The sequence below is a fragment of the Anabrus simplex genome, chromosome 5 (assembly GCF_040414725.1).
Source record: "Anabrus simplex isolate iqAnaSimp1 chromosome 5, ASM4041472v1, whole genome shotgun sequence".
NCBI lineage: Eukaryota > Metazoa > Arthropoda > Insecta > Orthoptera > Tettigoniidae > Anabrus > Anabrus simplex.
Genome location: NC_090269.1, coordinates 92,336,673 through 92,353,381, shown reverse-complemented (window position 1 = coordinate 92,353,381; position 16,709 = coordinate 92,336,673). Strand labels below are relative to the sequence as shown.

Below are 16,709 nucleotides of genomic sequence, written 5' to 3'. Positions count from 1 at the left end.
TACCGCTAGACAACGCGGCATCATGGTTTGGGGCGCTATTGCGTATGATTCCACGTCACCTCTAGAGCGTATTCAAGGCACGTTAAATGCCCACCGCTACGTGCAGCATGTGCTGCGGCCGGTGGCACTCCCGTACCTTCAGGGGCTGCCCAATGCTCTGTTTCAGCAGGATAATGCCCACCCACACACTGCTCGCATCTCCCAACAGGCTCTACGAGGTGTACAGATGCTTCCGTGGCCAGCGTACTCTCCGGATCTCTCACCAATCGAACACATGTGGGATCTCATTGGACGCCGTTTGCAAACTCTGCCCCAGCCTCGTACGGACGACCAACTGTGGCAAATGGTTGACAGAGAATGGAGAACCATCCCTCAGGACACCATCCACACTCTTATTGACTCTGTATCTCGACGTGTTTCTGCGTGCATCGCCGCTCGCGGTGGTCCTACATCCTACTGAGTCGATGCCGTGCGCATTGTGTAACCTGCATATCGGTTTGAAATAAACATCAATTATTCGTCCGTGCCGTCTCTGTTTTTTCCCCAACTTTCATCCCTTTCGAACCACTCCTTCTTGGTATTGCATTTGCTCTGTCAGTCAGTGTATTTTCCTATATACATGACACTTTCATTACGGACGAAAAAAAGTTGTCCTTATTTAACTGTACACTTTTCCTCCTAGAAACAGAAGCAACTTGACACCACACGCTAGATTTCACGGAGCCACCTGTGTTCTGAGTGTTTACCGGTACTTTCGATTCCAGCAAACGTACCTTCTCCTCTAAGATCTCATTCTCTGCTTTTAATGCTTGTAAATCCTGTTGCAATAAAGAGAGAATTACAAGTACATTATCATTACCTCCATCCTCCAAGGAATGAGACGCCAGCAATCCATTGACCATTGTAGGCCTTGGTTTGTTACCGCTATTGAAATTGCACTCGCCACAGCTCACACAGGACCAACACTTTTCACACTGGATACCATTCTTCACTCACTTCTTGTTTACACCACACTTATTCCCAATTATTTTGCAAGAGAACCGGGAGCTATCTTCAACTATATCCTTCGCTGACGCCATCTTAAACTAAGTTTTGCAACTACTGCTTGTATCTTCTGATACAGTGTTTGGAATTTGATAAGGGGCCTGTAATATATACAACCTACTATCCAATAGACTATTTACAATACTGGTAAATGTACGAGAATGTGAAAGTGACTTGTACACAACAAACACACAAAATATATGGCTATTGATTTGTGTCGTAAAATTGTTTCGCTCTCAAGTGGCATTAAATGCATAATATGGTAATGCGATATCATAATGTGAACCAGTTTCATTGCTAAGACGGCAGTTGCATATGCAGGCGAGCATCTGACGATGGTAAAACAACTCTGTCTTCAGTAACACTCGAATCGTGAACTACGTGTGCTCTAGGGTATGAGACCTCTTCGTTCTGCAATCTGGGGGGCAGACTGTTGATGAGTGCCCCTCCTGTAACAGAGGTCTGTGTTGGGCCTGACAGGAAACATCATATCGGTTGCTCGAAGTGACTTTAATCAGCACGCTTTTGGCAATGCAACATGATGCATAATTACTATCCTCCTTAGCATCGTCCCAGTTACCTGTCTGCGTTTTGGGGTAGAGAAGAGATTCACTCTTATACTATAGAAAGCATCCTGAGATTAAACTCTTTATGGAGAAAATCTTGCACCATACACAGGAAAAGGTGATAGTTAGGAAGGTTTCTGAAGAACAAAATCTAACATTATTTTTTCTTTCCCTCAGGGAAGATATACGTGAAACTCGCAATAGGATATGGCCTAGAAAGCAGGATGAAGGAGAAGAAGAACAGAAGGAGCGTGAAGCGAGAGAAAGGGAAGAAAGGAGAAGAAGAGCCAAGGAGAGACAGCAGAAACTCATGGCAGAGTTTGCATCCAAACAAAAAGAGTTTATGGAGCGGGCTATGGAAACAGGTAAGGAAATATTTTGTTCCGTGCTGGTGTGGAAAATTCAAGTAAGAAATTTTGCACATATTTCAATATTTAAAAATGCTTTACATACGAGTTGAGATGTTTGAGATTTTGAAATGAATAATACGTGAAACATTTTTGCCCTACAGTATTTTATTTCTTACCATGTTGAATTTCTTTATTTTTATTTAAATATTTTTAAGATGAACACATTATAAATGCTTAGTTTAGGGCTGCCATCTAAGAATGAACTGATACTTATCATTTAATATAAATATGCTCAATTCAGGGCCCACCGTTATAATCATTAAAGGGAGTTTCAGATGTAGAACCTAATGTTCCAAAAATTATCCGTCTTAGATAAACCAGAGGAAGTTTTATGTTCGTAGAAATTGGGTGTGGTGGCAACTACAGTATTGTAAAGTTCCACTTTCCACGTTATTTTGAAGAAAATAAATACAAGTAGCAAATTGTTAATTTATCCGGAGAACTGAAAGAAATTATGATTGCTCATGTTAAATCCGTGTTTGTATTTCTATACAGTAGAACCTTGATTATACGTTCCCAGAAACCACGTTTTACTGAGCTCGATAGCTGCAGTCGCTTAAGTGCGGCCAGTATCCAGCATTCGGGAGATAGTAGGTTCGAACCCCACTGTTGGCAGGCCTGAAGATGGTTTTCCGTGGTTTCCCATTTTCACACCAGGCGAATGCTGGGGCTGTACCTTAATTAAGGCCACGGCCGCTTCCTTCCCACTCCTAACCCTTTCCTGTCCCATCATCACCATAAGACCTATCTGTGTCGGTGCGACGTAAAGCACCTGGCAAAAAAAGAAAAAAGAAAGAAAGAAAGAAACCACATTTTACTGGATTATTCGTTCAAATTACGTAGTTCCGCGAGCATCCTAATTGTATCACGTAAAAATTCTGCATTATCCGTTCCTCGAAGAAATGATTTCCCGGATCAACCGTCCAGAAATTTTGATCCCATCAACGCTAAATCCTCAGTCAAGCATTTTTCAAGAAACTGTATCTCACAAAGGAACAGCTATGGCATACTTATGGATCTTGGTGTTAACATCACATAATTGTGATTATTAGAGCAAGTACTGTACTGGAAAAGCGATCGGTAGTGAACTTGTATAAGGGACTATCTTAACATCGCATTCGGGTGGTATTATAAGAAATAAATTGACGATTTTCAATACAGTACTGTATATCAAGTAAATAATATTACGTCAGTCTTGCGACTAGTTTCAGCCACTTAGTGGCCATATTTAGCCAAATGAAAATTAAACAGATTATGTGATAACTAAAACATATAAGTGCCAGACAAAGATAATGTTGCAGGAATAATTATAACATTAAAATATGAGGCAATAATTTACGATACCCTCATTTGTTGGACATATGTATTGGTGTGTGGGGACTTTTATCTACCATTCTCGGCCATTGTTTGAATTGCCGTTAATTTATGTGCCTGAACTATGCCTATTTAAAATGCATATTTTGCCATTGTTACGTCGGTTGCTTCAAAATTCTGATTCGCCCAATAAACTAGTTGAAATGTGCGCACATCGAGTCTACTGCTTTGAACTGAGCGATGCGCTTCTCGTTGACTGGAAGCCAGTCTGTTCCCAGCTAAGCGCCATGATGGACGAGTTTGAAGGAGTTGTTGTGTACAAGACTGAAGTGAAAGTTGGCCGAATGGAGTCTGATTCTCCAGGCTAATAACCATTGAAATAGGCCGGTGGCCTTAGTTATAGTGTAATTAAATATCTACTGTAGTTTCTGTTCATCGTTCTTTCGTATTTGTGTTGTGGAATGAATATCTCAGTGAGTGTACCTTTGGCAATATGGCCTAGAACGTAAGCTATTGGATTACCGTATATTAAATTGGACACCCAAAGATGTAAGTACAAGTATCATCTTAATTATTTCGAAACGATTCTACTGCCGGATTATTTGGAGAAGAAGAATGTGTGCAACATGCTATCTGCGACATCTATAATGTTTTTTAAAAAAAATTCGGCAAGATTATTTCGTGTCTTCTCTGCGACCGTAATTGAAATTAGGCCTATAGGTTATGGACATATCGACCACCGTCTATTCATTAAATTAAGCTGGAATTTCTTCTGCATCGGACATTTTAATGATATAAATTGTATCTTCTAAATATTAAAATGTAACTTAGCGTGATTTTGGTAAAGTTCTATATCCAAATTATTATAATGGAGTAATTCTGGATCATGGTATATGCGCGGGTAAGAGGCCAATTATTCCATTCCTTTAATTTAACTGAGATTATCGTTATGATACCGTTTTCTGTTTCCTAAAGTTATTATTAATTTAGTTGGTGGATTTCCTTCTACTTTTCTTGGTTCATAGTTGTGGTATCCATTGCACTGTTATCTATGTTTTGAAAGACGTTGTGTGCTAGTATTGCTTTTGTAATGGAGCATTGTTTGATTACTTAGTGGGATGGTTTATTTCCGGTCTTATTCGGCCATTACCGTTTTCCAGGGCCTCCTAAAATTAGAATTTAATAAGCACCGTTTAAATGCTCTATTGATATTTGGTTGAAGGAAATGTTAAATTCAAAATATTATAATTATATTATTGTAATATTGTGGTCCCAGGAAGCTGAAATTTGTTTCAACCATTCCTTAAAGATGCTTATGGTTACCCTCCTCAGATTATTCGCGTCCTTGTTTTCTTTCCTTCTTTCATTATTGCAATTCTTATTTTTATCTTATCTCTGGTACGCTAATTTTGTGTGGGCCTTGCCTATTGTCTTCAAGTGGGATGTTGGCTTGGTTTTTGGGAAGCTGCATGCTTCGTGTGGACCATTGTTCGTTTTCTGTGGAATTTTAAGTGTTTCCCTTCGTAATTTGTAAGTTATTTGAGACATATTTTTATTCGGGTTCGTGCGATTTTCTCTTGTGTTCTTTTAATTATTTACGTGTGGAATATTTGGTCGGCTATCGTTGCCTTAAATATTGAGTGTGTTTCCGTGTTTCTGGGATGATTAAAATCCTTGTGTACAGGTTCTGGAAACAAATTTCAGTTTAATGAGATTAATTGTAGTATACCTACTTCCAAGGAAAAGCTGGCCAGTTGTGTAATTAATATTTAACGCACGGATCCGTTTTAACATTTGTCATTGAGTGATTCTGATGCGAGCTGCGGACTCCGCTTATTTCTTGGTACTGTAAAAGTTACTTTAGTGTGTAATCTGGGTGTGTTTTCACGTTTTATTATCTTAAAAATAGACATTTGTCTCCTATTTTAATGAAATGAATTATTATAGTTTTTTTCTTCTATTTACTTATTTATTACTACATAAAAATTATTTTATGTTGTTATCCGAGTGCGCATTCATAATATATATTGCTTTATAAATTGATTTTTTTTTACAACTTAATTATTTGTTCTTCAGTTTTCGTTCATCAATTCTTTTTAAATTTTTCCTAATTTTTAAGTAAAGTTCAATTTATTTAAACATTAATCTTGCTTTCATTTAGTAGTTTTGACCTGGCAACACCTCAAGTAGCTAGTTTGATCCTGCCCTTTCCTTTATGTTCTGTGCCCTCCACGCTGGTATTGTTAATGCTGCTGCTGCTCGATGGTAAGTATTTTGCTTCCTGTGCTCATTTGGTGCTATTTATGCGTTTTCTTTATCATTCCTGTTTTTATCTTTGTCGGGTTGCAAAATACATATATTAACAAAATTATGGTTATGATCATCTTGTCATAATATGATGTCTTTAAGCTCACTTAGGACCTCAGGCAAAGAAGTAAATCTCTTAATATCTGGTGTAGAACAAGTACTGACTTGCTGGAGAATGGAGGCAGGCCATGTAAGCAAAGCAGTGGGTAAGGAACAAGCACTGGCTTGTTGTAGGAAACAGGCAATGTAAACAAAGGAGTAGATAGGGAGAGAAGGGGAAGGAGAGGGATGGGTGAAGGAGAGAAGGGGTGTCTTAAGATGGAGCTGAAGGATACAAAAAAAAAAGACTGCTGTTGAGAGGGGAATTTAACACGTTGAAGGCGATGTCACCCCTTGTGGGGTGACGGACGCTCGCACAAAATGTCACCCTTCGTGGGGTGACATGGTAGTGTGTCCAGGTCTGTGGTGAGACAACAGTAAATTGTTTTGCTGATCTATAAGTATGTTCAAACATACCATATTTTTAATTGGGCGTATTTGTATAGGACTCGCATATCAATTGGAAATATGTGATGCAGTAATTATTGAATTCATAAGTTATTTGCAAAGTTGAGCTCGATAAGTCCAGCATGCTAACATCAGTGGGGCGCAATATAAGGCAAGTGTCCAGACGTAGCAGTAGTAAGGTTACGAAGTGCAGAGAAGTGAATGAGGTTGAGTAGGAAGTGGATAGTAATTATATAAGTAGCAGAAAGAATGCTTCTGAAAAGCTTGCTTTTTCAGTAAAAGCTTGCAGCCATTTCTTTAAGTTACGATAGCACTTGTATTCAAGGTCTTCATATTAGAAATAAAACATGTTACAGACACCAACAGTATTCTCTTGATATTATATTAATTTGAGCGTGCAATTTTCTGACTTAAAATTTCGTCAGCTGGTTCCTTGGTGATATGTATTACTATGGGTGACTAATTTTATCCCTCATTGAAAGATCCAGTGATTAGGTTTCACACTTAACCATTGTAAGTTAGAGGTGAACTTTTGATGTGAAAACTTGTCCTTTTAATATCTATCACATTTCAGATGATGATGGCCTCGCAGGGATGGACTACGAGGATGAAGGTGCCACACTCCTTGCTAGTAAGAAGGAGTATGACTGTGTCATCTGTAACCAGACCACCCCCAGCACGGAGGAAAAACCCATGGGGCTAGTTGTTCTGCTTCAGGTATTTTATGCTCTCTACAATAATTGGATTAGGGTAGAATGTACACATATTAGGTTGGTATATGGTAGATTATGGTATAAACCGAAAATCATAAGTGGCAAGATACACGCATACACTATTTGATCAAACATATTCGGACACCTACTCAAAACTGTCCTGCGAGTGTCTTCTGTCTTTCTGTATATCTGCTGATTTGACATTTGTTTCTTTTCATTATTCTCAAATGTATCTTATCCATGCAACATTTTGTTTATCACTTGAAGTTGTTGACCTAAAAGAATTTGATTTTACTGAATTCAAGCAAGCAGAAGTGTATAATCCTTGCCGTGTAAGTGCATACACTAAGGGTACAGCTGTACTCTTTCTCCCCTGTTAATACTTAAGGGAGTGATTTATAGTTTTTTCTAACTGTTGGGTTCGATTTACTGTTGCTAACCATACAGTTTAGGGATCCTTCTTGCCAGTATGACATCTTACAATTAGTGTTAATCCTGCACGTTGACACTATGTACAGTAGTCATGATTTTTTCATGACTTGCGAAATTATATGTACTGCCACTGCTGTATTGTGAAAATCACTAGTGTTACATTTGCGAGTATTAGTAAAGCATATTTTCATTTTCTGTAGGATTGTAAAGCTGTTTGGGTAATGTCGGGTAAGTAGAATTGTGGCATACTCGAATAATGCATTTAATAACGTAGTTGATGTAAAATGACGAATTAATCCGGTCTTATTTCATCCAATTCATATGTGTAGAATTCAATTAGAATGTATAAGAAGCAAGAAAAATCTGAAAGAACTTCTCCTAAAAGGAAAGTAACCTTACCTCCTCTATAAAGATCAATTCAATTTAAATGGAAGGAAATTCCGTTATCAACTAACCAAACCTTGTATTGTCACGACTTTGGTACGGTTTTCAGGCTAAGCCTTTGTTTATTTTTATTGACTTACAGCATATGTACATGTAATAGATTTGCTTGTGTATATTATTGCTGAATGGTTTCACTTCAGTCCAACAAGTAACAGCAAATTTCAAGAAGGGAGCTGAATTATTTACACCAGGCAAACACTGAAAAATTCAGTTATAGTAATGTGTATATCAAAATAAAGGCAGTAATATATAACATTAAATTGATTCAAGGTGAGAGAGAGTGTTTATTTCCGTAATTTATTATTGGGCTTGAAATTTAGCTTAATTATGAATATCTTGATTGATCACTTATTTGGGTAGAGAACCTTCATTATTGATGCATTGAGGTTTTGTAAGAGTGCTTAAGAGGCATCTCTGATATACAGAGGACTATAGTTTTCATTTGAACAAAATTAAACAACTGAGCTATTGCTGTTTGAACTGTTGCCCAACACATTCAGTGCAGGTATCACATTAGTATAGTAGCCAACATTCACGTGGAGTCCGTGTGTGCTTCGCAATCTCCCTTCCTGTCAAACCAAACTAACTAAGCCCTACAAGGATGTTATTTCCTTGGGAATAAGGTAGTTTCCGTCCTCACCTAAGAGGCATGTTATAAAAAAATGTCAGATTTTCGATGCAGACTGAAAGCATGTGTTAATGTTGTGTCAGAACTTGAGAAACATAAGAAAAATAAACTTCAGTTCTTTAGTCATGATGGCCCCTGTAGCATCCTGAGTGCAGTGGCCACTGGGTTAGGATATTCTTATCTGTAGTAAGTGCACCTGACTTGCGCACTGTTCTTGCAGGCTCAGGACGATCTTTTATAGATTATCAAATATCACTAAATAAACTCGCAGGATCACTCCTAAAATATTGTAATAATATTAATAGTAAATATTAAAAAAATGTTTTATATAGTCAGAACATGAGTTAACATTAAAAATAACGTCTAACAGGTACATACTATTTCAATACCTAATTTATTATAACCACATCATAAATTTGTATTTATTCATAATACATTATTACTAGAAGAAGATAGTTGAAGAAAGTTTCACAACGCTCCGCCCCTAATACCCCTTCCCCCCATCCTCTCTCCGGGATACAGTTGCTATCTTTAGGATGAAGGTATCAACCTGCTCTCCTCCCGCCAATAAGAAAGATCCACATCATTACATACGCCCCTGCCCTACCTCTGCCCCTCCCCCAGGAACTGTTAGCTAAGCTTAAAACCGCTCCTCTTCCAGGATCACAGATCTGTTACAGTGAGAGGTGACAACAGGCGTTTCTTCGGCAGTGTAGATCAGTACAAAATATTTCATTATACGGTGTTGGTCGTTTCCCAAACAATCAATTTTTGCTCACATATGGTTCATGTTATCACCTAACTCCATATCACTGACAAGTTTACACTACGTAAACTATACTGTACATGTATGTACGTAATTTAAGTGATTTGAAAGAATCTGAGGATGTTCTTGTAGAAAAAAAACATGTATATAATATGTGAATTTTACAGGTATCCTTATAGTGTTTTAATTTGCATTTGAAATTGTTGTGTGTCTGACAGACTGGAAAGTTTTTATTACATTTACTAAGTCGACACTGGAAAACATGGTTTCTATGGTTTCTTTCTTAACAAAGTAAAGCTTTTTATTATTATTATTATTATTATTATTATTATTATTATTATTTTTGTTACGGAGTATAGTGGATGTGCAGAGGTGAAAGAAGGTGCGGGGGTGAACAGGTCTCAAAATACGAAATTAAAGTTAAGATAAAATTTAACAAGGTTATATTTTCTTTTCAAGATTAAGAAATAACAAATAGAACAGGTACTCACTAGCCGAAACACAATTCGAAAATGTACAATTACAGTGATTACAGGATTTGGGCTCCGAGAGCCAGACACACAATTCTTGAGCTATAAGCCCAACCTTACGATATATAGAATTCAACAAAGGGGCAGAAGACCCCTATCATGCCCAGGAGCACTTGCTCCCAATTACACAGTAAAGCCTCCTCGAGGCGCGCAGAAAACAAAATTTTAGAAAGAGCAACCTGGTCTTAAGTTCGAGCCTATCAAAGGCCACACCAAACTCCACTTTCAAGTTATCCTCCAAGGACATGAAAACAGGGATAAAAATACCCAACCTACTGAGGCCTATTAAGTAAAGAAACAGGTCAATTACATGGCCTCTAAAATACCAACTTGAGAGGAGGCGTTCTTGCACTCCTAATACACTTTATATAAAACCTACTTGGCACTAGGCCGTTACTGCAAGGGCTAATCCCATACTAGAGAGGTGACTTATAGAAGAAGACAATTTACATTACATTAAGGAAGAAACGGTTGAGAAAATAAGTTCACCTCAACGCAATATGAGTGGGAGCTCGAGAGGGTTAAGCACTCTCTATCCCAATATGTAGTTTAAAAGATAGAATTGATACTAGGTGTCTTTACATTTTAGGGGAAAAGTTACATGGTAGAAAGGCGTCGGACCTGCCCCGAGAGTTAAACTGCTGAGCTAGCAAGAAAAGAAGTTATTAAATGACCATTACCTGGTGGCTGAACTGCTGCCCGAAGACAGAGGCGCTTCCCGCCCCCTGCTACGTACTTTACACACTGATAGATGTTACTGAAGTGGCGCGGAGACCCGAAAATCACCAGTTTATATACCCTCGTGGAAAGTTCGAGGCGTTTCAGGAATGAGAACACCCTCCCACAAGAATTTTATTGGCTAACCACGAAAACCCCTACACAAGATGAAGAAGAAACACATAATTGGTGGAAAATTAACTTCATTACAGAAATTCCCTATTGGTTAAATTCAAAACTGGCAGAAAGAAAGGGTTAATATTGCCAACTTAAACAATAACTGAAAGAAATTTAACAAAGAACAAACTTATGAACACAAAATTTCTCCAAAAACATAGTTCTTTCACTTTGCACTAGGGTGCACAATTGTAGTTCTTCAGTAGTGCCATCTGGAAGAGAATGTCCACACTTCTTACTACAGGCAAAACAAAAATACATCGAAAACGACCCAGTTCAGAAACTTCAAAATTTACAAGTAGGGACATCTTCTGAGAAACTTGAGAATTAACACAGTAGATAAAGTTCAGACTTCCTCCAGTAGAGGAGTTTCAACTGGGGCAAAGTTTGAATTAGCGGCGTGGAGGTGTACCACCCGGTACAATTTTTAAGAATTCGGATGAAAAGTTTTTGATTTATAAGATTGGAACATAATTGCTGTGTAGAATTCCATTTGTTCTGTTGGTATTGGATGTTCATAGAGGGAGCTATAGACATTTAGAATTCATAATGCTTCTAGATATTAGGTGGGGGAGTCTATGGATGAATGTTTAAATGATGTCAACACATCAAAATATGTTTGAAAATGTTTGTATGTGTGTTATTCATTTCTTATGGTGCTAGCTATGTAATATGAGCAGTAGTTTTGTGTCTTTACTAAGTTATTTTCTTCCTTGCAGGCTACTAGTGTTCTTGGTCACAAACGGAAAGGATTGGAACATGCTGTGTTGCCCACTTGTGATGAGGAAAGGCAGAATCTTCGTAGAGATGACAGCTTAGCATCCGATTTTGACCGACGTGTTGAGGAACTCAGTATGCAGTTTGACAGTGTGAGTACTTACTGCGTCACCCTAGGTAGCTCTAATGGAGAGCATACTGCTGGAAATGTGCATTAGAGCCATAATCCGTTATTTAAGCCTGTGGCCACAGCTTCTAACGAAGCTTGCCAGTTTGACTTCACCATACGAAGATATTGATGATCCATATCTGTTAATGTTTTGGCTTTCCTAGTTGAGATGGGGTTTCATAACTCACTAACGTTTCCATTTCTTCAGTACATAAGTCACTATTAACCATTTTAGTGCCAGGTAAAAATGTAAAGGAGAGGTCTAAAAGTGCCAGGCTGTTTTAATGGAAAATGTAGGCTTTCAGAAAAAAGAATGTAGGTCCTCTCTTTTTAAAGATCTGAAAGTAAAGTGAAACTTAATCATGTAGTGCAAAACATAGTCGTCTAATTTCAGAATTATTTTCAGATCATTATGAAATTTATTCCTCATGTTATTATGTAATTAAAATAATTTATTCAGGAAAATAAAAGTTGGAAATTTTGATTATTCCTATTACCACATGCTTACAAATGGAGTAAAAACTAACACTAGAGGGAGTCTGGCCCCGTGGTGTAAGGGGCAACGCGTCTGCCTGTCGCCCTTCAGCCCCAGGTTCGATTCCCGGCTGGGTCAGGGTTTTTTAATTGTAAATGATTAATATCCCTGGCCTAGGGACTGGGTGTTTGTGTCGTTCTTAATGTTCCTTTCCTAACATTCAACACGTTACACTTTTGCCATTTACATAATACATGCAGGTTCCTCACATATGGTTCAAGTAGGGTGCAAGTAGGTCGACGCCCTGAACAAATAGCATTTTAAAAAAAAAAACACTAGAGGGAACACATACATAATACAAGAACCAAGAAATGCATATTGTTTGTTCTAAAAATATCTGCAGGGGTGTCAAAATTTTAAAATCTAGCATATAAAAAAATTACACTAACAATGGTAGTCACGCAAGTGAACAATTTAAATAATGACAGTGAAAATAAACAGCCGTATAGCTGATGACTTCAAATGGTGACCTCTCGGATTTTGTGGATAATGATTTTGATCTTGGTGACGACCGACAAAAAGGACTCTCAATGGGAGCCCCAGCATCAGGAATATTGGCTAATATATACTTAGACTATTTGGAACACACGAAAATTATTAATCAAATAGAGGGTTTGGATTTTTGGACACGTTATGTGGACGATGTTTACGCTATAATAGATAACAGACTCACCGATAGCAATAAAGTTTTAAATATACTGAATAATTTGGATTCCAATATAAAATTCACTGTAGAAGAAGAAGTTGAAAGATCACTGAATTTTCTGGACATAGTCACAACAAGAGAAGAAAAAGGATTTTCTTTCAAAATACACAGAAAATCCACTTTCACACTGACCACTATCAAGAACAACTCGTTACACCCTGAGGCACAGAAAAGATCAGCATATTATAGTTACGTTAACAGAGCGTTTAGTATTCCTTTATCCAAATCTGAAAGGAATAAAGAACTGTTGTTTATCCGACAACAAGCCCTCTTGAATGGTTTCAACAATAACATGATTGATAAAATAATTAATAAATTTTCGGAGAAGCAACAATCTAAATTAGCAGTCGAACCTAGTAAAACTGAAAAATATATCAAGTTCACATATAATAATCCAAACATTCATGTAATAACAAATTTATTTAAGAGAAAAAATTTTAAAATTGCATTTTCCACCAATAACAACATGAAACATAGTATTTTCAACCATGATACAATAAATCTCTCGGAAAAAGATAAATTTTTTGATTCCGGAATATGTAAACTCACATGCTTTGAATGTAAGAATACATACATAGGACAATCTGGCCGCAATTTTAAAGTTAGATATTTGGAACATGTGAATGCTGAAAAACATAGAAGATTCTCAGCAATGGGATCACACATGACTGCCGCAGGTCATAAATTTACCAACATAGAACAAGACCTGACCATCATAAAAAAAGTTAAAAAAAGGGCAGCTTAATGAACACATATGAAGACCTGTACATTCATCTAGACCAACTTGTAAAGAAAAATGATAACCTTAATGAGGCTGTAGAATATAAGAATCCATTATATTATCAAATTCTAGTATATTTGAAAATGCTTGAGAAGGATCACGAAAAAAGAATTGGAATTTCTCCTCCTACAGATAGCCCTACAACTTATTCCTCCTCAGTTGAAGCTATAGGTGACAGCAAGGAAGTTCTTGACACACCTATATCCCCCGCTCCTCCACCTCCTCAGGTGCAAGAGCAAGGAAGAACGCATCATCAATATTACACCCGGCGCAAAACTGTGAAAGAATGACAGGAGTTACTGTTCCAAAGGAAAGCAGGCTTAATAAGATTTGACAACTAGGAATTAGTTATATCTTCATCTACATTAATAATAAGAGCCGCACTGTGATATCAGGATTTCTTCATTTCGATAATTACTTATAAATTGTATAATTTTTAATTTATAAATTGATCTTTTTTCATGAATGATTAAGAAAAGAATATTTATTAGGACAATTTCTATATGGAATATTGTACAAGTGTTTCCTTGACGACTGCTTTCTATTGTAGAAATAATTTATATATTTTCTCTTGAGTTATTTGTTTGTTTTAATCTTGTCAATCTTATGTTAATTTTAAGGACACTTCCTCTAAAGCATTACTTTGTCAATTTTATACATTTTTCATCTAAACAGTGTTATGTGGCTGAAGATGTTGATAATATACGAAACGTGTACCACTTTTGACCATTAAAAATTGCCTTAAGCAATCATTGTATCGACTAGGTGGAAAATAAATACTTAATTGTGAATCTATTGAAGTGCGATACGGACCATGGAGCTGATTTTATGTAATCCTAATGCCAACCAGGCAAGCAAAGAAGCTAACACCTACCTCAACTTAAAGATGAAAATAGCTAAAGTGACAAAAGATACAGTGTTTTTGAAGGAATGCCTTAAAAATAATTTGACTCCCAGTTTTCTAAAAAGTGCCCAAAGAAAAACTATATATTCTAATCATCATAAGTTTACTCAAATGAAGGTCAATAAAATATGGTTAAAAAGAGAAATTCAATTTATGTATAAAAGAAAGAAACTTCTTAATGAGAAAATGTACTTCGCGCACCTCTCAGCACCACTGAACTTGCTTCCTCTGGAATGGGATTCTTTCCAGAAACATATCAATGAGAAAATGGAGAACACACTTAAAATGAAACAAGAAATTTTGGATAATAAATTATTTAAGTTGAAAAATTTAGCATCTAATAGAGAAGAAAGAAGGTTAGTTCCTAATGTTACGTTTGATGATAGTGTTTATCCACCTCCAATTAAAAACTTGTCTGAGATAGAATTTAATGAAGAAGAAACCTCTATTTTAAGTCAAGGCCCTAATTTCAATTGGCCAAGTTCAAACAAAAGTTATGATTTAATCACCACATTAGCTGAAACAGAAACAGCAATACAGAATCTGCCTGTAGACTTACAGAATGACATAAGGTATGAAGCTAAGAAGAAAATTCCTATTTTAGTAAAAGGTTTACAATCACTTCGAGGCACCAACAAGGTGATTAATAACTTGAAACAAAAAATCAAACTAAATAACTTAATTATCACAAAAGCAGATAAAGGAGGAACAGTTGTAGCCCTAGATAGAAATGTTTATATTGAAAAAACAGAAACATTTTTTAATAACAATTCGTTTAGTACAGTTGATAAAGACCCGACATCACGTATTCAGAGGGATCTTAAAAAACTATTAAAAAGCACGTCTTTCTTGTTTAATGAACATGATGTGCAAACATTAATAAATATGAACCCTAGACTCCCGACTGCGAGAGCACTACCGAAATTACATAAACAGGGAGAACCAATTAGACCTATCATAAATTTCAAAAATAGCCCCATTTTCAAAACTTCTAGATTTATACATAATTTCTTATCAAGTAAATACGTATTTCATTGTAAAACACCCATCAAAAACTCAGTGGATTTTTGCAATCTAGTTAAAGATTTTAAACTTGGATCATCTCACACGACATGTTCGTTTGACATAACCAACATGTATACAAACATTCCAATAGAAGACACTATCAGAATCATTAAGAAGAATTTAACGAAGAACAAATTCCAGAAATTGAAGATTTTATTAATGTTTTAAAATTCGTGTTAAATCAAAATTATTTTACGTTTAATAATAAAATTTACCGACAAAAAGGACTCTCAATGGGAGCCCCAGCATCAGGAATATTGGCTAATATATACTTAGACTATTTGGAACACACGAAAATTATTAATCAAATAGAGGGTTTGGATTTTTGGACACGTTATGTGGACGATGTTTACGCTATAATAGATAACAGACTCACCGATAGCAATAAAGTTTTAAATATACTGAATAATTTGGATTCCAATATAAAATTCACTGTAGAAGAAGAAGTTGAAAGATCACTGAATTTTCTGGACATAGTCACAACAAGAGAAGAAAAAGGATTTTCTTTCAAAATACACAGAAAATCCACTTTCACACTGACCACTATCAAGAACAACTCGTTACACCCTGAGGCACAGAAAAGATCAGCATATTATAGTTACGTTAACAGAGCGTTTAGTATTCCTTTATCCAAATCTGAAAGGAATAAAGAACTGTTGTTTATCCGACAACAAGCCCTCTTGAATGGTTTTAACAATAACATGATTGATAAAATAATTAAATTTTCGGAGAAGCAACAATCTAAATTAGCAGTCGAACCTAGTAAAACTGAAAAATATATCAAGTTCACATATAATAATCCAAACATTCATGTAATAACAAATTTATTTAAGAGAAAAAATTTTAAAATTGCATTTTCCACCAATAACAACATGAAACATAGTATTTTCAACCATGATACAATAAATCTCTCGGAAAAAGATAAATTTTTTGATTCCGGAATATATAAACTCACATGCTTTGAATGTAAGAATACATACATAGGACAATCTGGCCGCAATTTTAAAGTTAGATATTTGGAACATGTGAATGCTGAAAAACATAGAAGATTCTCAGCAATGGGATCACACATGACTGCCACAGGTCATAAATTTACCAACATAGAACAAGACCTGACCATCATAAAAAAAGTTAAAAAAGGGCAGCTTAATGAACACATATGAAGACCTGTACATTCATCTAGACCAACTTGTAAAGAAAAATGATAACCTTAATGAGGCTGTAGAATATAAGAATCCATTATATTATCAAATTCTAGTATATTTGAAAATGCTTGA

At 36.3% G+C, this 16,709-nt stretch overlaps 1 protein-coding gene across 2 annotated transcripts in view; it reads left to right on the top strand.

Annotated features, from left to right (window-relative positions):
* The window catches only part of Ubr3 (Ubr3 ubiquitin ligase), a 526,217-nt gene that overhangs the window by 429,218 nt on the left and 80,290 nt on the right, over positions 1-16,709 (top strand). For both annotated transcript variants that reach the window (XM_068227568.1, XM_068227567.1), the window contains exons 19-21: positions 1,788-1,975; positions 6,723-6,865; positions 11,275-11,424. In XM_068227568.1, coding sequence (XP_068083669.1) covers positions 1,788-1,975; positions 6,723-6,865; positions 11,275-11,424 — 481 coding nt within the window. The remainder of the gene's footprint in view (positions 1-1,787; positions 1,976-6,722; positions 6,866-11,274; positions 11,425-16,709) is intronic.